The following is a 27,262-nucleotide window of genomic DNA, read 5'->3' on the forward strand; positions in this document are numbered from 1 at the left end:
AGACATGCATTAGTGTAACCTCTGGAATACCCTCCTGACTCACTTTGAAATCTCTTAGCCATAAAAACTCTTTTGTATTTCAGGTTTACCCCTTTGGGACAAAGACTTTTTCCAAATGCATTGCTGGTTGGCACTTGGTATTAATTACTCAGTGTCAGGGAGGTTCATCCTCAGGAGTCATGTCCCATGCCGGGGGGGGGGGGGGGGTGGGGGGCGGGCACGGGGAGTAGTGAGTTTATCTGCTGAGTTTGACTTAGAGAGAGAGGCCATATTTGAGTAACAAGAGGTTTTCAGGACGTAACTCTTAGGCAATAGTTATTATTAGGCTAAATTTCAATTTTATAAGAATAAGGTTCATAAGTATGAGCATTAATATCATAAGCATGTCATATTTGTCTATTTTCCCTTTATTAGGCACTACCTATAGACGCTCAAGATTTTTGCCACGATCTGAAAATGTAGCAGGACTCCCTAGGATGGGAGTTTAATATTTTGTTGGTTATTGTGTGGGCCTCCACCCACTGAGATAATACCCTATGACACCATGAACACATTTGTATTCCATAGAGGCATGCCCCAAATGTATCCTTTCCCACACATCCTCTCATCAATGACCCCTGCACCAGTGAGCCTCTCCTGTCATAGATACTAAAAAACCACTCCCACAATTGGATTCTCAACTGCAGTCTTCCTCTTCTCCAGAGTTTACCTGTACTTCCTGAAGTCCTCCCTCAGCTCCATGGGTGGCCCAACCCATTCCCCCAACCCCACTCACACTCATAGTCCCCCACATTCACATTGCTGCACCCCATCACCCCTGTACACTGCCAAACTGCCACCATCTATCTTGGTTTCAAGGGTTAAATATTGTTCTGTATTAAGTTACGATTACAATTACTGTTACTACAAAATTGGCCAAAAGATATAAATATATTACTGGCTTTGGTAAATATAAAAAGTAAAATATAATTGGAAAATTCATTTGGGGGTGATCTTCATTTCTTAGGGCTACCACAACAAAGTACCAAAAACTGAGTGACTTAAAACAACAGAAATGTATTATCTCACAGTTCTGTAGGCTAGATGTCTGAAATCATGGTGTCAGCAGAGTCTTGCTTTCTCTTAAATCTGTAGGGGATGATCTGTTCCATGCCCATTTCCAGGATTCTGGTGGTGGCTTGCCAGCAATCCAATTCATTCTCTGGCTTAGTTGTCATATGACATTCACTGCTGTTTCACTGTGTTCAATTCCCTCTTCTAAACACACCAGTCATATGACTGGTCATATGAAATAGGGCCCACCCTAATGCAAATGGGCCTCATCTTAACTAATAGCATCTTCAAAGATGGATAGGGAGGCCACAATTCAATCCAAAACAGCATTTTTATTAGTTTGTTTATCCATAAATGAATATTAATTGTTGGTAACAAGTCTTTTCCCCTTTTAAAAATAATTATATATAAGCACTAACAGCCTTTCAAATACGATGGGAGTGGACATATGTTTATTATAGTATTTTCTTTCTTCTTTGCACTTGTTCCAAATATTATGCTAAAAATCACATAATCTATTTTCATAGATTATTTTAATCTATGGGGAACAATCAATGGACTTTTCCTTCAGGTTCTGTAGATACAACATTTAATTATTACAGTCAATTCCAGATCTCAAGAGCAAGGATTTTTCCACTATCACAATGTATATCTTTCTCCTGGTACCAGTAACACATTTACTCATAATAATTTTTACTGAGCTGACTTAATAGTTCATAATACAGAATACTGTCTCTAAGTCTAAATTTACTCTCTAAGAATAGTTTTATCACTGTGGGCACATGTTTATCTATATTCTTATCCATGTATTTGCACACACAAAACGGGATTTTATTCTATGGATTATTTTTCTACTGTTTTTCTAGCAGTATTCTTTTTCCAAGGTCAATAAATACATTTCTACACTATCATTTCCATGGAACACCATAAAATGGTTACACTATAATGTGTTTAACCAATCTCCTTTTTCCTGCCAGTAGTAATATTTTTAATGTTATTCCTGTTATAAACATTGCTGCAATGCAAACACTTTTAGTAAATGATTACAGTTCCTTAATTACTTCTTAGAATAAATTCCTAAAAGATGAATTGCTCATTGAAACTGTCTGCACATTTTATTAACTAACCTTTTGCTGTTTATTAGTAAATTGCCCTTCAGATAAGTTGTAACTACTACGTAACCAGCCAAGAATGAAGTATCTATTTCCTATAATAATATTATTATCATTATCATCATATGGTGTGCTATGTTAAGTAAGCAATTGGTTGCCTCGAAGGGAAGGCGATGCAGAAGTTTATGAAATAAAGGACAAAGAGAGAGACACAAGAGATGAGATAAAGATGGGACAAGGGGACTCACAGCTTCTGGAACTGAGAGCCTCAAATCTAGTTTCCACATCTTATGTATTTAGAAACTAACAATCAGCTGTTTGCTATCAGAACTGCAACATAATCTATAATAACAGGAAGCAACTGCAATATCTACAATAAGGCAACATCTACAATAACAGGAAGCAACAAACAGGGAACAGGTAAGCCAGCTTCCCACAACAATGGTGCTTACTATGAACTCTTTTAAAAATTGGTCTAAGTGATTGACATATGTTAACTTACTTGATTTTCAAAACAGCCCTTCATTTCACAGATGATGAATACTGAGGGACAGAGATTGTTACTTTCCAATGTCATGTAACTAATAGGTGGAAGTGATGGAACAAGGATTTGAATCTAAACAGTATGGATCTACTATGTCAAGTTTGGATATTATATCAGTCATCAATTTTATAAACAGAAAATATTTCACAGTTTCTGTAATTAGCATTTTTTTAATTTAAAGAAAATATTTCCCTTCTTCTTCTTTCTCCTTCCTCCCTCCCTCCCTCCTTCTATCCCTTCCTTCCTTTCTTCTTCCCTCTTTCCTTTCTTTCCTTCCTTTTTTCTTTTCTCCCTTTTTTGCCTTTTTATTTTCTTTTGTAAGATGCTAGTTGATATTTTTTGTCTATTTTTCCCTTGGGGTTTTCAAATTTTTATTCATTTATAAAAAGTGTGTGTATATTAAGGCTTTCAAACCCTCATGCTTTATGTATATATACCTTGCAACATTTTTTTTTACTTTGTCTTAAACTTTTAAATTTCTATTATACTTTTGACATATAGAAGTTTTAAAATTCTCACTTGGTCAAATTCATCAATCCTTTCATTTATTGTTTTTCTTTATTTTAGAAAAATCATCACCATTACTAGATTATAAATGTATTTATCTTAATATTTTCTGCGAATTCTATGATTTCATTTTTCATCTAAAATTTATTTTGTTTTTTTTTCTCTCCCCTTCCCCCCCACCCCAGTTGTCTGTTCTCTGTGTCTGTTTGCTGCATCTTCTTTGTCTACTTCTGTTGTTGTCAGCGGCCTGGGAATCTGTGTTTCTTTTTTTTTAAAGATTTATTTTTATTTATTTATTACCCCCCCCCCACTTGTCTGCTCTCTGTGTCCATTTGCAGCGTGTTCTTCTGTGACCGCTTCTATCATTATCAGCGGCACCAGGAATCTGTGTTTCTTTTTTTTGTTGCGTCATCTTGCTGTGTCAGCTCTCCCTGTGTGCAGCACCATTCCTGGGCAGGCTGCACTTTCTCTCGCGCTGGGCGGCTCTCCTTGTGCATGGGGTTCCCCTACGTGGGGGACACCCTTGCATTGCAAGGTACTCCTTGTGCCGCATCAGCACTGCAAGTGGGCCAGCTCCACACGGGTTAAGGAGGCCGGGGGTTTGAACTGCATACCTCCCATGTGGTACCACTGGGCCAATTCTGCTGCCTATTTTGATATTTAACATGAAGAGCAATGTATGACTCTCTTTTTAGCTTTCCAACAAAGTTAATTATTATTTTTTTCTCATGTCATTTCTGTCATTTTAGTGAGATTTGGGTAAGGAGAGGTAGGAAAAGCATAAAACTCAGCCACCATTTTGAATGAGAAACCTGATTTTTAAATAGTTAATTATTAAGCTATTTACTCATTTTCTTACATGTTTCTTACATGGTCTGTCCAGATTTTCTACTTCTTAAATATATTTGGGTCATGTTATTTTCCTAGAAAACAATCAGTTTTTCTTTCTTATTAGCAAAGACTTGTACAGAGTATTTCCTCACAATTTTCAAAAACATCCCCTTCATCTATGGCTACTCATGCAATCCAAGTTTTTATTTTTCTTGTTGTTCTTTCCTTAAGTATCAGCTAACTAATGTTATGCATCTCACTAAGACATATTCATTCAACTATGGAATGTTAATTTTATTTCATCATAATTAATATAAATCATTAAATGGATAAATGGCTATATTTTGGAATAAAGTGCAAAAAATCATGTGATTTATAAGAGTAAACAGAAGTCAGAGAATTGTGCATGTTATGAGCAGTTTTGGGGAGGGAACCAGTCTGCTTTTGCTGCATTATTTGGTGAAGGAATTACGAACTAAGAGAATCTCTCAACTAATAATGGTTTATCTGTCTGACTTGTTTTTTTCAAAGAAGGTTTTATATTTACTTAAACAAATTTTACTTTTTCTGGTGCTAATTCATCAATATTTGCTTTTACCATTTTGTTACTGACACCTTGTTTTCCTCCTTTTTTTCCTGTTATTTATTTTTAAACTTCTTTTATTTTTTTAAAGATTTATTTTTATTTATTTAATTCCCCTCCCCTCCCCCGGTTGTCTGTCTTCTGTGTCTTTTTGCTGCGTCTTGTTTCTTTGTCCGCTTCTGTTGTCGTCAGCGGCACGGGAAGTGTGGGCGGCGCCATTCTTCAGCAGGCTGCTCCCTCCTTTGCGCTGGGCGGCTCTCCTTATGGGTGCACTCCTTGCACGTGGGGCTCCCCTACGCGGGGGACACCCCTGTGTGGCACGGCACTCCTTGCGCGCATCAACACTGCGCATGGGCCAGCTCCACACGGGTCAAGGAGGCCCGGGGCTTGAACCGCGTGCCTCCCATGTGGTAGACAGACGCCCTAACCACTGGGCCAAAGTCCGTTTCCCTAAACTTCTTTATTTGAATACTTAATTATTTTATTTTCAGTTTTTATTGTTTGGGATGTAAGGTCTTTGAGTGTATAAATTTGATTCTGAGTTCATTCACTTAATATCCCATATATCAAATATTCTTAAACAGAACCTTATTAAGAATGCAGATGCCTGGATATCACTATTTCAGTAGGTTTAGAAATTGGCATTTTAATAAGAGCCTCAGATCACACTTACGGAAATCCCATCTTAATTGTGATACATATTTTTCTCATTTTCTAAATTCACTCTAATAAGACCTTGGATTTGCACTTTGTTCCAAGAGTGTTTTAATTTTCAAGTTGATTTTTTCGTTCACATTAGTTTTATTCATTAGAATCAAAGAAAGTGGCCTATGATTTTTTTTTTCAGAAATTTAAAAATACAAAAGGATACAAGCCGTATTACAAGAAATACTCACATTCCCTTTACCCAGAACTAGCTATTGTTGATATTTTGCCTTATTTGTTTGCATTTTTTTTTTAAAATGAAGCTACCCTTTTACAGATAGAATTCAAGTTCCCTTTCATCACCATCTAAGTCTTATGCCATTTCCTGTCCCTCAGGAGTGGCCATTGGTGCAAATTTGTTATGACTCATTCCAGTATATTTCTAATAGCTTCACATATAAATGAATGCATCTATAAAACTATAGATTTTGTTTTCTGTGTACTAATTAAGGTTCTTGAGATCATTCATTTTACCTTGTATATTCTGTTAATCATGTTATTCATAATATATTAATCCCCATTCCCCTATTGATGGACATTAGGTACCCATATATTTTTTTCTTATTCTTGAGATTTATTAAAGTATTTGTGGATTAATGACATTTTAAATTATGTTAAATATTCCCTGAATGTTAGAGGAAATTAGTATTTTCTGTATGGTGCAAACCAAAATTATAAATTTATCCATAAATTGAAAATGATTTATTTTCTTCTATTATTCAAGTATTCTTTCTCAACATTACTACATCTCTATTTATTTATCCTACTTCATCCATAAAAGAATTTGGTACATATGTTAATGTCTGCCACTACTGTGTGCCTGTCAAATTCTACCCATAATTTCCTCCCAAAATAAATGTCTGGTTTTTTAAAAAATTACAAACGCAATGCATACTTTTAAAAATCATCAAAAAATTCAAAATCTTATAAAAACAAAATAAGAATTATTAATAATTTCAGCACTCAGTAGTAACCACCACTAACATTGGTGTATGGTGTCTGGAATTTTTACACCTATAGTTTACATTACACAAAGTGTTCAAAATTAGTTTAAAATAAAAATGTCTTTATTGAATTTTTATTAAAATAGATCTACTTGCAAAATTTCTAACTGTACAAAAATACATAAAGTAAAAATAAAAGTACTGTGAATTTCCTGTAACTACTGTTTATTTCGTGTATACTCTAAAGTTTCTTTATGTCATATAAATTAACCACACATCTTTCAACACAGTGTATGTCATATTTTATTGTATGGGAATAGCATAATATAATTGATCAATACTGTGTAAACAGATACTTGTCTTTTTTAAATACTACTTTTAAAATGTTGCAGTGATATATATTTTGTACATATATATTTTGCATCACTATCTGATTATTTTCTCAGGTGAGGTCTCTGGATAAGACATTTCTAAGTAAGAGTGGAAACATTTATAATGTTAATATATATTTTCAAATTGCTTTATGGGGATGATTATAACAACTAGGATAAGAATGCATTTTCATAGGTACCTGCCGAAGGTTTTTCACTATTTTCCATCTTTGCCAACAAGCTAGGCCAAAAATGGAATCTCACTATTTTAATTTGAATTTTTTTCATTGCTAGTGAGTTTGATCATCCTTTTATTGGCTGATTGGCCATTTGCACTTCTTTTGTACAAAAGCTCCCGTCTGCGCTGTCTTTTCCCCTGCCCCCTTTGGGGATATTCCTTTTTTTCCTTTTTGCTTTGTGAGGGTTCTTTGTCGTTTTTCGTCTTTTACACAGGATAGGTTCGATTCAGGCTCTTCACCTTTTCACTGATTTATAGACTGGTAATAAATATTTTCCACTGGTTTTTCAATGCCGTTTACAGAGGCTCGGTCCCTGTCCTACCTCGTTCCCTGCTACTCTTGTGTGTTTTTTTCCATTTTTCTTTCTCTTTCTCTCCCTCCTTCCTTCTTTTCTTCTCAGTACAGAAGTTTTTAATTAAGACCGTGTCAAATCTATCAATCTGGGTCTGGCGCCGCGTCACAGAGGGGGCGGGGAGGAGGTCGCAGAACTGGGGGAGGAGAAGGGGCGGGGAGGAGCGGGCGGAGCGGCTGCGGGAGTTGCTGGGAGTGCTCGCGGCCGTATCACACCGCGGAGGCGGCGGCGGAGGCCCAGAACGCTGAGCGCGGAGACCTCGGCCCCTGGCCTACGCCGAGCTGTCTTACTACCAGAGGACCAAGACCCTAAGGACGCAATTTTCATCACAGAGGTATCGTGCTCCGCGCTCCCTGCCTTGCCCTGCCCGTTGCGGCGGCGCCTCCTTCCTTGCTCCTTCCCTCGCTCTCTTGCCCGCCCGCGCCTTCCCAGCCCGCCTGCGTCACCGCGGCCGCCATGGCGGAAAACGGCGAGAACAGCGGCCCTCCGCGCCCCTCCCGCGGCCCAGCAGCGACCCAAGGCCCGACTGCTGCCCCGCCTGAGCCAAAAATCATAAAAGTCACTGTGAAAACTCCCAAAGAGAAAGAGGAGTTCGCAGTGCCCGAGAATAGCTCGGTCCAGCAGTTTAAAGAAGCGATTTCGAAACGCTTCAAGTCCCAAACCGATCAGCTAGTGCTGATTTTTGCCGGAAAAATATTAAAAGATCAAGATACCTTGATCCAGCACGGCATCCATGATGGACTAACTGTTCACCTTGTCATCAAAAGCCAGAACCGACCTCAGGGCCAGTCCACGCAGCCTAGCAATGCCGCGGGAACTAATATTACCACAGCGTCGACTCCCAGGAGTAATTCCACACCGATTTCTACAAATAGCAACCCGTTTGGATTGGGGAACCTGGGAGGGCTTGCAGGCCTTAGCAGCCTGGGTTTGAGCTCAACCAGCTTTTCTGAGCTCCAGAGCCAGATGCAGCAGCAACTCATGTCCAGTCCTGAGATGATGATCCAAATAATGGAAAATCCCTTTGTTCAGAGCATGCTTTCCAATCCCGATCTGATGAGGCAGCTCATTATGGCCAATCCACAGATGCAACAGTTGATTCAAAGAAATCCAGAAATCAGTCACCTGCTCAACAACCCTGATATAATGAGGCAGACTCTCGAAATCGCCAGAAATCCAGCCATGATGCAAGAGATGATGAGAAATCAAGACCTGGCTCTGAGCAATCTTGAAAGCATCCCAGGTGGCTACAATGCTCTACGGCGCATGTACACTGACATTCAAGAACCGATGCTGAATGCTGCACAAGAGCAATTTGGAGGTAATCCCTTTGCCTCAGTGGGGAGCAGTTCTTCTGGGGAAGGTACACAGCCTTCCCGCACAGAAAATCGAGATCCACTGCCCAATCCATGGGCACCACCACCGACTACCCAGAGTTCTGCGACCACCAGCACAACCACCAGCAGCAGTGGCAGTGGGTCTGGTAGTAGCTCCAGCAATGCTGCTGGGAACACCGTAGCTGCAGCCAATTATGTTGCTAGTGTCTTCAGTACCCCAGGAATGCAGAATCTGCTGCAACAGATAACTGAAAACCCCCAGCTGATCCAGAATATGCTGTCTGCACCCTACATGAGAAGCATGATGCAGTCTCTGAGCCAGAATCCAGATCTGGCTGCACAGATGATGCTGAACAACCCACTGTTTACAGGAAATCCTCAGCTGCAGGAGCAGATGCGTCCTCAGCTCCCGGCTTTCCTGCAGCAAATGCAGAATCCAGACACACTATCAGCCATGTCTAACCCCAGAGCAATGCAGGCTTTAATGCAGATCCAGCAGGGGCTACAGACATTAGCTACCGAAGCACCTGGCCTCATTCCAAGCTTCACTCCAGGTGTGGGGGTGGGGGTGCTGGGAACCGCCATTGGCCCTGTAGGCCCAGTTACTCCCATAGGTCCCATAGGTCCCATTGTCCCATTTACCCCCATAGGACCAATTGGGCCCATAGGACCCACTGGCCCTGCAGGTCCTCCTGGCCCTGCCGGCTCTGCAGGCACCATCGGGTCAACCGTGTCTAGCTCTGCACCCAGTGAAACCACGAGTCCAACTTCAGAATCTGGACCCAACCCACAGTTCATTCAGCAAATGGTGCAGGCTCTGGCTGGAGCAAATCCTCCACAGCTGCCGAATCCAGAAGTCAGATTTCAGCAACAACTGGAACAGCTCAACGCAATGGGGTTCTTAAACCGAGAAGCAAACTTGCAGGCCCTAATAGCAACAGGAGGCGACATCAATGCAGCCATTGAGAGGCTGTTGGGCTCCCAGCCATCATAATTGCATTTCTGTTCCTTAAAAAAAAGGTATCTTATTTTTGATAATGGCTCTTAAATCTTTAACACACACACAAAATCGTGCTTTACATTCATTTTGATTCTTTTAAATCTGTCTAGCTATAAATCTAATATGCATTTTTAAGGTGGAGTCCTCTTTCCCTCCCTCCCTCCTTACCCTTCCCCCCATTCCTCCTTCCTCTTCCCCTTCCCTCCTCCATCCTTCCCTTCTCTATTTTGAATGGTGAGAATCAATGCTGTTTCACTCAAAAGTGTTGCATGCAAACACTTCTCTTTATTCTGCATTTATTGTGACTTTTGGAAACAGTATCAACCTTCACAGTTGAGTGAGCAAGTTTTGTCTTACAGATGTCCAGTTTATTTGCATTTTAAGCATTAGCCTATGATCGTAATTTAATGTAGAATAAAAACAGAAGCAAATTATTGATGCTCTCTAATTTGTGGTACAATATTGCTTATTGTGACTTTGGCATGTATTTTTGCTAGCAAAATGCTGTAAGATACAACTCAGTGACTGTTTTGCTATATTTGTACACAGTACAGTAAACACAGTTGGAACTGTACATCTTCTGGATAAATGACAATAGACTCTCTTACCAGAATATGTGTAACCAAAATAAAGAATATACGAAGTATTTCTGAAGCTAGGTATGTCTCCCAATCTTGTAGAATCGTACAGCATTTTTGATAAACTCAGTGAAAATGTTGGCTAGGCAAGTTCAGTTAAAATATAGTAGAAATGTTTATTCTGGTTATCTCTAAGTATACATATAATTGTACAAAAAATTTACAGTGTAACATTGTGGTAACTTTCACAGATGGACTGTAAATGACCTTAATCTTTATGCAGCCTGAAGGATCAATGTAGTAATGCCCAGAAAAGTGCTTTTTATCTAAGGCTTCCTTTTCAGCTTCTCTCATAAAGAGACCCTAATGCATTTTGATTTGTAATTGGGAATGTAACTTTCACTGAAAGTGTCATGTGATGTTTGAACTACTTTAACTGTTATGTATAAAGAGAACTGTATCTTTTGACTTTATCAGTTATTTCTCTTGTGCACAGGGAAAAATAAATTAAAAATGACTAAAAAAATAAAAAAAATAAATTAAAATGGATAAATCTTTTCTTTTTGCTTTCTGGGCTAGGATCATTTTTAGAAGGGTTGTCCAATCCCAAGATTATATAAATCTTACCTTATATTTATTTCTCTAATTTTAGTGGTTTTATAAAATGTTTTTGCTCCATCTCAAATTATTTTGATGTATGGACTTAGGTATTCTAATTTTTCCCCCCAAACGGTTAGCAGTTGTGAGCCAGTAGTTTATCTCCCCCATCCCTTTGAAATGTTATACACACACACAGACACACACAATTGCCATGTGCGTTTTATTCTGTGTTTGGAGTTTCTTTAGCACCACTGAACTATCCATTGTAGCCTCAATATATCAGCCAGTGGTTGTTATGTTAGAAATAAAACTTTCTGTCTGTTAGGGTTATAACTTCATATCTGTTAGGACAAGTCCTCCTATTGATATTTTTTACTTCAATTTTTCATAATTTTCTGTCTATTCTAACATTTTACCAAATGAACTTTATAGTTAAAAAGTTTCCCCCAAAAATATATGAATTGGGAACTTACCTTGGATTATCTTAAACTGATAAGATGGTGAGAACTACAGAATTGCGTTTCTTTCCAGAAACATGGTATGTTGCCTTACTTCTGAAAAGCTTTTTACTTCTTTCAGGAGAGATTTGCTTAAGCCCTGTATAATTTGTGATAGTGTATTCCTAGGTAATAGGAGTAGACAGGAAACACATACTGTGAATGAGAGCTCTTATTCAGTGTGCAACCCACATGGCCATTGTTGATGTATAGGGGAGGGATTTATTTTCACAGTTTAATTTTAAATTGGGCAATTTACGGAAATCTCTTAATTCCAAAGGTATTCAGTTATTCCTTTTGGGTTCTCCTGGCAGGCAGTCTTAATAAGGGTAAGTTATAGTAGTGTGTTCTCCTTTGCAAAATTTATAATAATTTCTAACTCCATGGGTTAAACGCTTCTAGAAGAGTGCTAAATAAGAGAGATGATAGCAGCATCCTTGTCTTGTTTCTCATTTTAACCAGAGTATCTTTGCTGCGGCAATTCTAAATTGTATCTTGTAAAACATTCTTCTGGGAATGGTCAAATAAGTTCCCCAAATGCTGAAACTATAGTTTCTCTTGGAGATTAATTGTACAGTAAATGTTGGCTAGTATTTTTTAAATTAGTAGATTCTTAATTAGTTTTTTTAACTGCTTAACTCTGTAAGTCAACATTCTCAAACTTGTTTAAGAAACTTTTTTTTTCTTTTCAACACATCTAATAGCATTTGGCCTACCAGTGTTCCTCAGAAAAGCAGTTTAGCAAGTGGTGATTTATTATTACATTGCTATATAATGCTGTTTGAAGTAATTACAAAGAAAAGCCATAATTTTAGATTTTTAATGAAATGGATAATTTATAGGAAAAGAAATACTAAAATCAAACAGGAGTCTAGAAAATAGTGATAAATCAATAAACTTAGAAGAAACTGGATATCATATGAGGCCTGGCTCAGACAGTTTAGCAGGTGAATTTCTTTGTTCAAGGATCAGTGTCTTAATTAGCCTAGCTAAATATTTATTTATTTATTTATTTATTTATTCTGTTTTTTTCCCTGAAACAATCCAGGCCTTTATTCTGTTTTTCATCTCTCTTGTTCATTCATTTTTGTTTGTGACTTTATTCATTTTGTCCTCATTTTTATTGCTTTCTATCTTTTCTCCATCTCTTGCACGCTGTAATTTTCTCCTAATATGTTGGGGGCTCTATTTTCTTACTAGAGAAATTTTAGGTGCACAGAAAAATCATGCAGAAAGTACAGAGCTCCTATATACAACCCCCCTCCCCCATACACACACAGTTTTCTGTATTATTAACACTGCATTAGTGTGGTCCTTTTGTTATGTGGATGAAAAAAATTTATTAATAACTGTAGTCCATAGTTTACATTAGAGTTCAGTGTTTGTGTTGTACACTTTTATGATTTTTATTTAAATATTTGTTCTGGTAACATATGAGCAACTTGATATTTCCCTTTTTGAGCACTTTCAAATATATAATTCAGTGGTGTTTATATTCACAATGTTGTGCAACCATCACCACCAGCAATTACCAAAAGTTTTCCATCACCCCAAACAGAAACTCTACCAATTAAGCATTAACTCACAATTCCCTACCACCACCCCAGCCCTGGGTAACCTGTATTTTAGTTCCTTACTATGAATTTATTCTAATTATTTAATTTTGATTAGATCATATACTATTTGACTTTTTGTGTCTAGCTTATTTCACCCAACATATGATGTCTTCAAGATTCATCCATATTGTAGCATTTTGTTTATTCTTTCATCTGCTAATAGACACTTGGGTTGCTTCCATCTTTTGCTTAGTGTGAATAATTCCACCCAGAACATTGGTGTGTAAATATCTATTTGTGTCCTTGCTTTCAATTCTTTTGGGTATATACCTAGCAGTGGGATTGTTGGGTCACATGGTAATTGTATACTTAACTCTGAGGAACCCCCAGCAGTGGCTGCACAATTTTACGTCTCATCAACAATGAATGAGTGTTCTTCGGCCTCTCTTAACAGGCTAAGTTTTTGTTTTTGTTTTCTTCATTTGCTATCCAAGATTTATGCATTTATTCCTCCTTGAATCAGGAAGGATGTCCTGACCTGTGATCCCTCCCCCTACAGTAAGAGTGGCTTTGGTGATAATTTTTTAAGATAAGTTGTGGGTTTACAGAACAATTACACATAAAATATAAGATTCCAATATACCACCCTATTATTAACACCTTTAATTGGTGTGATACAGTTGTTACAATTGATGAAAGCATATTTTTGTAATTGTGCTATTAACTATAATCCAGGGCTTAATTTAGGAATTCACTATTTGTGTAGAGCTGTTTCATGGATTTTTTTAAAAAATTATTTTGGTGCTATATATGCAATCTAACTTCCCTTTTAACCACATTCATACATATATTTCAGTGCTGATAATTGTGTTCACAATTTTGTGCTACCATCACCACCATCCATTACCAATGTAATTTCATCATTCCAAATAGAAAGCCTGCACATTTTAAGCCTTATCTCCCTCTACCTGACTGGCAATATTTATTTCCTGTCATTGTTTACTTTGTTTTCACATTCTCCCAAAATTTACACTGGATGGCTGGATGGTGTAAGTTTTTATTACTGGCTCTGTGGTCTAGCATGTAGAGGTGTGAAGAGGAGGCTAGGGTCAGCGGCAACCCCAGTAAGTGAACTTAACCAGGAGGCAACTTTCCACATTTGTTGTCTTGGCATCTACTTTAGGTACATATTATTGTGTGACCTCTCACCACTTGGCAGGAGTGGAGGGAAGGGGGAATGGTAGATAGGCAATATTGAAATAAACTGCTGGTTTAGTAAAAGGGACTCTTGCATCAGGCCAAAACAACCATATTAGTTGAGAAACCATAGGAAACACCTGTATTTGGGTGTGGCTGAGCTTGCCCTCTGAGAGGGATAGCTTGCTCCAGATCCTGTTGATCTGAGTCTCAAAATAGTAGCAAATTGAATGATTAGTGTCAGGATTTAGCCCAGAGGTTAAGATTCAGGTGTCAAGAGAGTGATTTGGCCTGAGTCTCACATTCACAAAGGGGCTTAAATTTAGACTTTGGACATGCCCGAACTAATTGATAATTCCAGCCATGGAACAAGACCAACCTGTGGGAAAGGTGTTTGTTATACAGCTTAAATTGTTAAATATAAAATTTATAACTGGCAATCTAGTTAAACCTAATTTGGTTTGAAAATATGTACTAGGGGGCTTAAACAAAGTGGAAGTGACTTAGGTTTCCATCAAATTAGGAGATTCTCATCCCATTTTTTTTCCTATTGGCTGGCCCCACCTCTAATCCTTGTTCTTTTTAACTAGATGGTATTAATGAGTTTCTGCAAGGATTTTCTGGACTCTTCAGATTATCACAGAATTTTCTCAAGGGAGGCAATTGGTGACATCTTATCAATAAAGCCAATTTACATCATGGCTTGCAGAAATGCCTTGAAAGTTGCGCTGCACAAATTACTTGTTCAGATTGCCCCCAATTTTTGTTTCCCTGTCACCTATTTTGTTGGTTTGTGAGAGGAAGGGCAAGAATTGGAGACCAGTTGTCATGCTGCCATCTTCTCATAAGTCCGTTAAGAGACTTAGGGAAAAGCAATTTTCTCAAAATAGATAGGGGAAGCATGATTTTGCAAATATCAGACAGTAAACACCCTAAAGAGCAAGCTTTGTCAGTTGGTGCACATGCTTCCCTAGAATTTAGTCACTGATGATGCATAAGAAGCCTTGGCAAAAGCTACTCGAAACTAGCACACTCAAACGTTTGAATAAGCCACTTTAAATAAGGAATTGTTTATCTCAACATACAAAAGCAACATAACATAAATGGGTATGAATTAAGGCACGTTGCTTAAGTTGTATTGAGGTATTTAAACATGGCTTTGGGCTTCCTAAGACAGCACCTCCAAAATCTACTTCAGGACTTCTTGACCTAATCTGTAGATTAGCAAACTTGAGGTAATTTCAGGGAAGTTTCCATAATTCATTATTAAAATGATAGTTGATGAACATGAAAGAAAGAAAAAAGATGATTTGGCCCTAGCATGGATTTCATTAGATTGTATTGTCAGACTAAATGCATTTCTGTTAGATTGGGATAACAAAAATAGCTAACAAGATTTCACTGTTTTGTTCAATTGTCATAGCAACCCTGTAAGATATTACTATCACCACTATCCTCAGTTTATATATGAGGAAATAGGCTAAAAGAGGATAAGTAACTTATCCAGGGTCACACTGCTGTTAAATGACAAAACAAAGATTTGAACCCAGTTCTGAGATTCCGGAGTGTGCTCTTAACATGCACACTATATTGCCTCTCCCTGAGTCCATTATTAAACTATACTGTCTCTTAATCATAGGGATTTTTTTTAATCATAGAGATTTTATAATGAATTATATACTGACAGGTCTCCTGGATGTTCTTCAGGAGGCACATTAGCTATTGTTAAATTAATACAACTCTGCTGCTATTCACCTTGGAGCAAATTACATAAAAATGCACGTGTGAGAAGCAAATCTGTCACAAATAAATAACTGCATTGCCTTCCAGACTTTCTAGCCATGGGTAATATTTGAAGCTGTCCTTCTATACATCTGTCCACAGTGGCCTAATACATATGGTATGTCTCCAAATTGACACTCACCTGGGTCACCTGTGCTTCAGCTGCTCAGGAGGATGCCTGTATTTTTGTTGAACTGCCTCCCAGAGATGTCAGAAGGTAACAAACATTGTGTACTTCACAAAGGCAATTGACAGTTTCTCTGAACGTCCTTGAAAAGAAAATGGAGTACTATGAGCTATATTATAATGATAGGACAGTAGATGGATTAGGAATTTGAATTAACAGTGTTGAACAGAGGTTTCTAACCTCAGCCCTATTCCATTGAAGTTATTTTACAATAACTAGTATGAAAGCATGAAATAGCATGCTCACCCCATTGCAAATAATATAGAATTACAGGGCAGAACAAATTGCTGATGGCATTAACAAAATCCAAATGGTTCACATAAGGCTAGGGAAAAATAGCCAAATCTAGCAGGATTGAGTTGAATAGGATCAAACGTAAAGCCCTGCACTTGTATCAAAAATTCAGTTATCAAGGAAAGGTGAGTATGTGACTTAAAAATAGCATATATAAAGAAAGTTCAGTGGTTTTAATTTACTATAAATTAAACGTGTCAGACTTGTGAGGTTATAGCACAGACACACATGTAATGAAATCTTAGTCTCCATCAATAGATGCTTGGTGTCCAGAACAAGGAAGGCCTTCGTAATTGTTTTATTTGTTTTTTTTAAATATGTTTTTATTATAGAAGTTGTGAACTTACAAAACAATCATGCACAATGTGGAATTCCCATATAACACCCCTCCACCAATACAATACATTGTTGTATAACATTTGTTACAGATTATGAGATAATATCATTATTACCACTAACTATAGTCTATAGCATACAATTGGTATATATATATATTTTAAAGATTTATTTATTTTTATTTCTCTCTCTTTCCCCTCCCTAACCCCCCTGTTGTCTGTTCTCTGTGTCCATTTGCTGCGTGTTCTTTGTCTGCTTCCGTTGTTGTCAGCAGCATGGGAATCTGTGTTTCTTTTTGTTGTGTCATCTTGTGTATCAGCTCTCCATGTGTGCGGCGCCGTTCCTGGGCAGGCTGAACTTTCTTTTGCACTGGGCGGCTCTCCTTACGGGGCGCAATCTTTGCCCGTGGGGCTCTCCTATGCGGGCACACCCCTATGTGGCACAGCACTCCTTGCGTGCATCTTTTCCATACCCCCCTATTATTAACATGGTACATCTTTGGCATTGATGCAAGAATATTACAGTGTTGCTGCTAACTATAATCCATAGGTTATATTAATTGTATTTTTTCCATGCTTATCCACATTCTTACCACCTTGCAAAAGTGATTTACATTTGTTCTAGTTCATAGAAGGACATTCTTGTGTTTGCACTATTACCACAATTCTCATCCACCTTTGGGTTCACTATGTTATTCAGCCCATATATTATTCTCTAGCTTTCTTTCAACTGACATTTACATCCCTAGACCACCATTTTCAGCCACAATGCAATTTATAAACTAGTTGCATTAGTTCTAATGTGTTACCATCAACTCTAAAGCATAATTTTTTATTCTGTACTTGATAGTTTATTTGGGGAGATTTGGGTCATTTCAGAGTGCTACAATTTAGAAGGACATAGACAATATTGAAAGTGATGCAGATGGTGACAGATTTGCAAACACACAGTAAAGAAATCATTTGACAGGATCAAGAAAGATTTAGTCTAAAGACTAGTGATTGTGGAGGTAGAGGTAGAAGAGGGGTAACATTTACTTGAAGTGATTCCAGAGGGCAGATCAATTCAGATGTTATAAGAAATCATGATTTTGGCTTACCATTGGGGACTTTCTAGCAATTGAAGGTACCCTCCTCACTGGAACTGTTTAAATAGAAGCCCACTTGGCAGAAATGTTCAAGAATGTTTTTATGCATCAGGAAGAACTTTGGATTAGGAGACCTCTAAGATTCCTTCCAAAGCCAATATTCTCCCAATGGACTTTTCAGTTTCCCACTGAAACTGCAAGGTCTGAGATCAAAATTGTTCCAGAGTGAAATTATATTACAGATTTCTAACCTGCATTTCTTAGTTTTATTAAACAGCAGCTCGGAAGAAGACTGCACATGTTAGTAGACATATAGAATCTAGATAAAATGAAAGGAATGAAATAAAATGAAATGAATGAACAAGATAACTCAATATTCTTTTTATCTATTGTTGCTACAAGGACCCAAACTACAAGTTCAGAGCTGGGAGTTTGAAGGAGAAAATAGGAGGGATTGCCTGAGGTCAAAGGACTCTGCTTTGATCATGATAGTTACAGGGGTACTCTGATCTCCTGTTTATCTTGATAACATTCTCCTAACTCTGTCATTCACAGTGGTGGGTGGGTGCTAATACTGAGAGTGGAATGAATGTAAGATATTATGGGAGAGGGCAATTTTTTAATCCCATATATATTTTTTCAGCCAGAGTATTCCCTTTTGAGCAAAAAGATGTTTGTCTTGCCTAATATGACATCCAGTTTGGAGTGTGCATTACCTCAAATAAAGTACCTTAAAAATCCGAGTCACCATGGTTTATCTTCTTTGTAAGTTCCCCTAGCATACCAAAGAGTCTGGGGAAGAGCTTACTGGTACCGAAGAAAAACTGAAATATCAAATTCCTTATCTGAGGAGTGTGTGTGGAACTTCGAACACATGTATGTATGTATAACTTTGGTTTTGCCAGGTAAATTAAGATTCCTTCCATATACTCACATTTTTATGAACTTCCCTGATCCATTCCCTGTGTAGATAATTGCCCCCTCCAAGGGCCTTAAACTGGATTGATAACATATCGCATGACCAGAGACCATTGGGAAATTGTCCTGGCCTTCTTGCTTCACTTAAATGCTTGCTCCTATTTCTGGATACATTCCCATTTCTAGATTGCATTATTTTTTTAAAAAATAAAACTTTGTCTTTTAGAAGAGTTTTAGGTTTTCAGAAAAAAACGCTGAGATTAGTACAGAGAATTTCCCTGTGTTTGACATCAAATTTTCCCTATTATTAGTATCTTACTTTACTATGTTAAAAATGAACCAATATTGGTACATTATTGCTAATTAAAGTCCATACTTTATTCATATTTCCTTAGTTTCTATCCTTTTATATTCCAGCATCCCATCAAAGATAGCACATTACACTGAATCATCATATTTCTTGACTGTGATGGTTTTTCCGACTTTACTTGCTTTTTATGATATCAACAGATTTGAGTAGTACTGGTCAGGTATTTTGGGGATGTTCCTCAATTGAGATTTATTTGATATATTTCTTGTAATTACTCTGGGGTTATGGGTTTTTGAGAGAAAGACCACAGGGGTAAAATGCTATTCTCATCATATCCTATCAAGAGTACATATTATCAGAATTACTTATCACTATTCATGTTGACCTTGAACACCTGGCTTAAGAGTGTGTTTCTCAATTGCACCCATTTTAAAGTTATTCTTTCTCACCCTTTCAGTGTGTACTTTTGGGAAGCAAAAGCAAGTCACTATACAAAGCCCATACTTACTAGTCACTATGCAAAGCACATATTTATTCTCTATCACCCTGACTCCAGTGTATTAATCAGAATTCTTCTGCATAGGTGGCTTGTTTCTTCTCCCTATTTATTATTTATTATCTATTTATTTATTCATATTAGGGAAGTTGTAGTTTTACATAAAAATTGTGCAGAAAACAGAGTTCTTATATACCCCATTATTAAAACCATGAATTCCTGTAGTACATTTATTACAAATGATGAAAGGATATGATTTTAATTGTGTCATTACAATGTCCCTGGTTTAAATTAAGGTTCATTTTATTGGCCAGTCATTTGGGTGTTTTATTTTTATTATTTTTATTCTAGTACCATATACACAACATAAAATTTCTATGCTAAAGCACATTTTAAATATACATTTCAGTGTTAATTATAGCACAATATTGTGCTACCATCACAACCATCAATGACCAAAATATTTCAAGCACCCCAAATAAGAACTCTGTATAGTGTAAGCATTAACTTCCCATTTCCTATCCCCACACTGGCTCCTTCTGTTAACCTATATTCTAGTTTCTGTCTCTATGAATTAGCTTATTATAATTATATTGTAGAGTGAAGTCATATACTATTTTTCGTTTTGTATCTTATTTCACTCAACATAATATTCATCTATGTTGTTGCAAGTATCATAACTTCATTCCTTTTTACAGTTGTAAATATTCCATTAAATGTATGTACCACATTTTGATTATTCAATCATCAATTGATGGACATATAGGTTGCTTCCATCTTTTCTCAATTGTGAATAATTCCACTATGAACATTAATGTGCATATAATGTTTGAGTCTGTGTTTTCAATTCTTCTGGATATATGCCTAGAAGTGGGATTGCACGGTCATATGGTGATTCTATACTTAACATTCTGATGAACCACCAAAAAAAATCCCACAGCAGCTGCACAATTTTACATTCCTACCAACAATAACTGGCTGTTCTTATATCTTTGCATCATCTCCAATATTTGTAATTTTCCATTAAAAAATAATAGAGACCATTCTAGTGGATGTGAAATGGTATTTCATTGTGATTTGCTTTGCTTTTCCCTAATGAATAATGATGCTGAGCTTCATTAAATGTGCTTTTTGGTCATTTGCATATTTTCTTGGAGAAATGTCAATTCAAGTCTTTTACCCATTTTTTAATTGGTTTGTCTTCTTCTTGTTGAATTGTAAGATTTCTTTATATATTCTGGACATTAAAAAACATTTTTTAGATATGTGGTTTCCAAATATTTTCTCCCATTTTGTAGGTTGTTCTCTTATGTTCCTGATGAAGTTCATTAATGCATAATTTTTTCAAGCCAGTAAAAATAATTACTGATAATAACAGAGCTTGCTGAGAAATGGGAGAGAAGGATGGAAGTACACACTAAGATTTGGTGTGGGCTCCTCTAGGCAGAGAAAGCACGAGTTTGCTGTGTGGTCCCCTTTTAAGATATTAATTATTCCTACCCTTGCTAATGCTAAGGAGGGGCCCCAGCTGTTATTGGCTAATCCACCAATGGTGGGGCCTATAGTGAGGCCTATTTGGAATATCCAGAGCCTTCCCTTGACCTCAAGGTCGAAGTTGAGGTCAAGGTCTTGGCAGCATCTCACAGCCATGTTGTCTGTCGGCCATGTTGTCTGTTGACCATGTTGTCTGCCTGGCCAGCTGCCTTCCCCCTTTCACTATACTAACCTTCCTCAATTACCCCCTCAGAGAGTTCATGCCCTTTTTCTTAAGGGGGTGCAGAGGGTGATGGTCATTCTTCTGTAGTTACTTCCTGTTGGTTAGGGGAATAGTTGCTTCCTGACAAGGCGTAAACTTCTCTGGCTATTCTACTGAGGTTGAGGGAAGATGGGTCTGGCACCCTGGTTGAAACTGGATGTTCACATAAGTGAACTGGATGGAATCCCCGCATAACCAATCAGGCATTGATTCTGTAACAAATAAACTTAAGTAGAATTTTGAAGATACAGTGTGGAAGTTTGAGATTTTTTATGAATACCTTAAAAAAGATTGTTGTAAGTTAGTCTGTTCCTCTTGGTGTGATAACCCCGTGATTGTATTAGATTCAGCTGAAAGGTCTGATTAAATTATGTTAAGATTAGGGCTTTGATTTAACCACATCCTTAGAGTGTGACTCAGCATTGAGTCCCACTGCCTGTGGTGGGCTGATAAAACAGACTATCACATGGAAGCAGACACACAATGAAGAACACAGATGAAGAAAGAGAGTTCATTAGACATGGTTGAGGCCCCAGGAAGACAGATGAGCCTGATAGTCTACAGCCGACTTTGTGAAGAGACCAGAGCAGCTGAACCTGGAAAGAAATGAACCCTGGGAAGAGAGATGAGCTTTATACCAGCCTACAGATGAGACCCGAATAAGCTGGGACCATGGAATCTTAAGAGGAAGAAAGAAGGCTGAACCCTCACAGACATTACCCACTATCTTTCTTCAACACATGACAACAGAGTTTGGTAAGGAAGTAACTTTGCATTGGACTCTTTAGTGCCCTGTGACTGTAAGCTTCTACCCGAAATAAATTCCCTTTATAAAAGCCAACAGAGTTTTTGTACTTTGCATCAGCACTCCTTTTGGCTAATGCATACATGGTCCTATTGAAAGTATAAAGAATATGGTGGTAGGTGGGTTCCTTGAGTTATTTATGCTGTTGGTTAACTCTAGGAAGAGATTGTGGTAGATCTGCTGGGTTTGGGTATAAACTGCCAATCCCAGTTCCCACAGCAATGATTATACTTAGGACAGCTAGGATGGTATGAAGAAAGGCACTGCCCTAAACCTAAACTCACAAAGACAGTATAGGCAACAAGACAAGCATATGGCAAACAAAATACAGTACTTAAGAGAGCCATTCTTTTATCTTATAGGCACATTCATTAACTACTTAGAAAATTAATTAATTTTACCAGGACTTTTAACATGTTCACTATCCCTCTGCATATGATCTCAAATATAAAAAATATCATCGTAATCATCAGGCATATATGTACAGTACATAATACTAATCAATGCACAAGTTCCTCTTTGAACTTCAATTAATAGATCTAAGCTCCAGGTTTGCAATACCATACATGTTATCTGTCCATGGGAGCAGGCTATAATGCCAGTTATGTTTAAGTTCTACTTACATCACTCTGGTAATTGTTGCTCCACTTGGAATCTTTTCCCTTCACATAGCCAGCATGCAGCATCACTGACCCTAGAGAAAAGCTAGGAAGGTAAGTCTCCAGTATTTTCACCAGCCTGGTGCACAGCGCCCTTCAACCTATGAATCAGAGACAGTCTGGAGGCAATGTCCATTGCACATCTGGCCATATCAAACTGTCACTGACTGCTGCAGGAATCTAAAACCACAACGCACTCTCCATCCACTTTAGGAGCACGACTAGAGATATAGTAGATAAATTTATTGTTTTAGGGGGTCAGTGACCAACCTAATCAATAACTTAAATAGAAGGTATTTGGGCCTGGTTTGAATGTACGAGGTTGACAATAATGAAGTCTATCTCTTTTGATTTTTATATACTTTCTAAACACTTCCAATGCAATGTATAATATATCAAATGACTTAACTATTTTAGAACTTATCTTTCTACTTTTACACCTTTACCATGATTATGTTAAATAAAAGATATTTTATGTTAGAAGCACAGGAAAATACTAATCAATGCACAAGTTCCTCTTTGAGCTGCAATTAATAGACCTAAGTTCCAGGCTAATGCTTCAAATGTTTAATTTTCCTGTGGTCTTGTCTTTTTTACTTTTGTTGGTCATGCTTTGGGTGAAGAATCTTAAGAAACCATTGCCTAACACAAGGTCCTGGAAGATGCTGCCCTGTGTTTTCTTCCAGGACTTTTATAGTCCTGGCACATCCATTTGGGGTTGATTTTTATATACGGTGTGAATCTTTTGCCTGTGGACATCCAGTTTAGACAGCACCATTTGTTGAAGAGGCTATTCACAATTGAGTGGGCTTGGTACCCTTGTCAAAAAATAGTTGGCAATAGATGTGAGGGTTTATTTCTAAACTCTAATTTGATTCCATTGGTCTATATCTCTGCTCATTTGCTAATACCATACTGTGTTGATTATTGTGAATTTGTAGTAAGTTTTAAGATTGGGAGTGTGAACCCTCCAACCTCTTTCTTAGTTTTTAAGATGTCTTTGGCTATTTGGGGTTCCTTGCCTTCCACATAAATTTGATGATTGACTTTTCCATTTCTGCAAAGAAGGCTGTTGGAATTTTAATTGGGATTGCATCGAATCTGCAAATCACTTTCTGTAGAATTGACATTCATGGGTCTTCTAATCCATGATTACAAAATGTTTTTCCATTTATTTAGGTATCTTTTTTAAAAGATTTATTTTATTTATTTACCCCACCCCCCTTTGCCTTCACAAGGAGGCCTATTTAGGTCTTTTTTATTCTTTTATCAGTGTTTTGTAGCTTTCTGTGTATTGGTCCTTGGCATTATTTTTAGATTTATTTAGTTGCTATTATAAAATGGAATTTTTTCTTGATTTCTTTCTCAAATTATTCATTACTAGTGTATAGATCCAATACTAGTTAATTTTTTTCCTGTAAAACATTTTTATTTTTCACGCATGTTTGTAGCAGGATGTGACTTTTTTACTTGAGGAGTTGTAGTTTTACAGAAAACTGATGCAGAAAATAGAGTTCCCAAATAACCATTATTGACAACTTGCATTAATGTGATACATTTATTACAATTGATGAAAGGATATTTTTGTAATTGGAATATTGTCCATGTTTTATATTAGCATTCACTGTTTAGAAACACTGCTGAATTTTTCTCGTTGGTTTCCTACCCCACCACTTTTCTCAATTCATTTATTACTTCTAGTAGCTTTGTTGTATATTTTAAATGAGTGTCTTTATATAGGATCATGTCATCTACAATAGGAAAACTTTCACTTCTTCCTTTCCAACTTGAATGCATTTTATTTCTTTCAGTTGCCTAATTCCTCTGGCCAGAACTTCTAGTACAATGTTGAATAGCAGTGGTGACAATGGGCATTCTCGTATTCCTGATTTTAAAATGAGAGCTTTCAGTCTTTCACCAATGCATATGGTGTTGGGGGGGGGGGGGAGGGTGGTTTCAAATATGCCCTTTATCATGCTGAGGAATTTCCATCTATTCCTAGTGTTCTAATTGTTTTGATCAAGAAGGTACTGGATTTTGTCAAATGCCTTTTCTGTACCAATTGAAATGATCAGATAGGTGTTTTCCTTCATTCCATTAATGTAGTATATTACATTAATTTATTTTCTTATGTTGAAACAACCTTGCATACAGGGATAAAGCCGACTGGATCATGGTTTATAATTTTTTTAATGTGCTCTTGTATTCAGTTTCCCAGTATTTTGTTGGGGATTTTTGCATCCAAATTCAAAAAGAATAGTGGTCTGTAGTTTTCTTTACTTGTGGTGTCTTTATCTGACTTTGGTATTAGGTTGACGTTGGCCTCAGAATAAATTCAGGTATGTGGTTGAAATTACAATTTTGGGAATGCTCATTTGGCAATATGACAAGGAAGGATTACTGGTTTAGCATGTTGAATGGGGGCGTTAGGACCATAGTGCAATTGGGACAGTCTTCTAATGAGCATGTGAGTGATCATTTTGGCATTGTGTGTTACATCGGTGGGTAGAGACCCACATAATGAGCAGAAATGTGTTGAATTGCCATCCTAGGGAGGCCCACTATGTTCTCAAATAGAGGGATAGGAGTCAGTTGACAACATCGGTGGTGCCTAATAGGGGAGGACAGACCACTGTTTTAGGCCCTCAGCAGATGCAAGTAACTATGAATCTTGTCCTTCAATAACTGAAACCTGGAGGTCAGCATGGACCCAAAAGGGAGGAATAGGAAGGAATAAAATAGATGGAACAGATGGCATTTTGGGGATGATAGAAATGTTCTGCATGATCTTGCAAGGATGGATACAAGCCATGTTAAATTTTATCAGATTTTATAAAAGTATAAGGTCCAAAATGTAAACCATAATGTGAGCCATTGATGATAGCTAGTAGCTATGTTTCAATATTTGTGCATCAATTGTAACAAGTGTACCATCCACACATAAAACACTATTGATGGGAAAAGGGGGCAAAGAAGGAGCATGTTGTGTATATGGGAATTACCTGTATTCTGTACGTCACTCTACTGTGACCTAAAACTCCTTTGAAGAGAATTTTATTTTAAATAAGACACTGGGGGAATAAATGGAAGAAAATATCACTGCACATACAGGAAACAGTCTTACAATGATGAAGACAAAATGTCAAAAAAGGTTTTTTTTCTTTAAATATTTTTCATTATTTTATAATATCCCAATTTAAAAAATATTTTATTTTTATTTTGTTATTTTTTTTCTGTATTACAATTCTTGTTATTTCACTTTCTTATTAATTGTATTTGGCTATTTTATTGGCTTCATTTTTGAAGATGATTTAGATCACAGAAGGGTTACAACTGTGGCAGGGTAGAATCACTGGTGTGGGGTGTCAATGAGGGACTGTACATGGGAGGAAGTTCACATGAGTGTGTGTATATATATATGGCATATAAATGTGTTCAAATGTCCATGGGGCATTGTCACAGTGGGTGGAGATTCATATAATAACAAAAAAAAAAATCAAATTCCCATCTGGGGGAGCTCTGCCACATTCTCTAATAGACCAAGAAGTATGCCCCAAGTCCAGGGACAATGACTTGTGAAAGAGGATGGTCCGTTGAAGGACCCTTGATATTGATGACTATGCTTATAAGCCTTTTCTCTTGAAATTGAAACTTAGCCCAGTGATGTAGGATGCCTAAGAGTTACCTATTGGGAACCTTCTTGTTGCTCAAATGTGTCCTCTCTCTAAGCCAAACTCAGCATATAAAAGCAATAACTTACCACCAGTGTGGGACATGACTCCCAGGGATGAAACTCCCTGGCACTGAGGGATTGCTTCCAAGTACCAACAAGCAATACATCTGGAAAAACAAACAAACAAACAAAACAACAATAACAAAAAAAAACACCTTGACTGAAAGGGGGGAAGCTAAAGACAAATGAGTTTGTATGGCTCAAAGACTTCAGAGTGAGTCAGGAGACCATCCCAGAGGTACCACTTATGCACATCTCAACAAATATTACCCCAAATAGCAAAACTTCTCAGGAATATGGAAACATTCAGACAAGATAGTCAGGGCAGATAGCTCAGGAATTTGGCCCCTTGTCAGTGGAACCTAATTAGGTATTTATGCTTCCCAGTGTGACAGAGCTAGACTCAGAAATGGTTTCCCTATGCATGACTATTCTGTCCTTCTATTTGAGCCTATACTTAGTACTAGAGTTGATAGATGTACATCCAAGAGACTTAAATCTTTGGGCTGTCCATGTGCCAGCTGAGCCCTGAATCTCAATGGAGTTACAATACCTGCTCTCCAATTCAATGGACTCACCCTGGATAAATAAAAGGGAGGAGAAGATGGACAAACAACTATACCTAGGAGCCGACAGTGTCTACAACTGCAAGAGAGTACCATCCATCATATGTATGGGATTGAAGCCCCCCTTAGTTAAAGGTGGATTGGGCATCACCACCCCAGAGTCCTCAGCATTGGGACATGAATTATAGACTAAAATAAACTTGCTAGTTTTCTACTATAGACTTATTGTGATTCTAGCAATGGAAGAAATACCTTTATTATGGAGAGGGGAAAATAGGTGTAATGAAGGGGTAATTTTGTGACTTTGGAATCACCCTGAATGGCATT

General features: G+C 37.4%; 1 protein-coding gene across 1 annotated transcript; it reads left to right on the plus strand.

The window, feature by feature from the left end:
- Positions 1 to 6,976: 6,976 nt before the first annotated feature.
- On the plus strand, positions 6,977 to 10,709 carry UBQLN2 (ubiquilin 2). Its single transcript, XM_012521620.3, has one exon. It carries the CDS (start codon positions 7,698 to 7,700, stop codon positions 9,570 to 9,572), a length of 1,875 nt encoding a protein of 624 aa, XP_012377074.1. The 5' UTR covers positions 6,977 to 7,697; the 3' UTR covers positions 9,573 to 10,709.
- The last annotated feature ends 16,553 nt before the right edge of the window (positions 10,710 to 27,262 follow it).

The sequence above is a fragment of the Dasypus novemcinctus genome, chromosome X, assembly GCF_030445035.2.
Source record: "Dasypus novemcinctus isolate mDasNov1 chromosome X, mDasNov1.1.hap2, whole genome shotgun sequence".
In the NCBI taxonomy this organism is placed as follows: domain Eukaryota; kingdom Metazoa; phylum Chordata; class Mammalia; order Cingulata; family Dasypodidae; genus Dasypus; species Dasypus novemcinctus.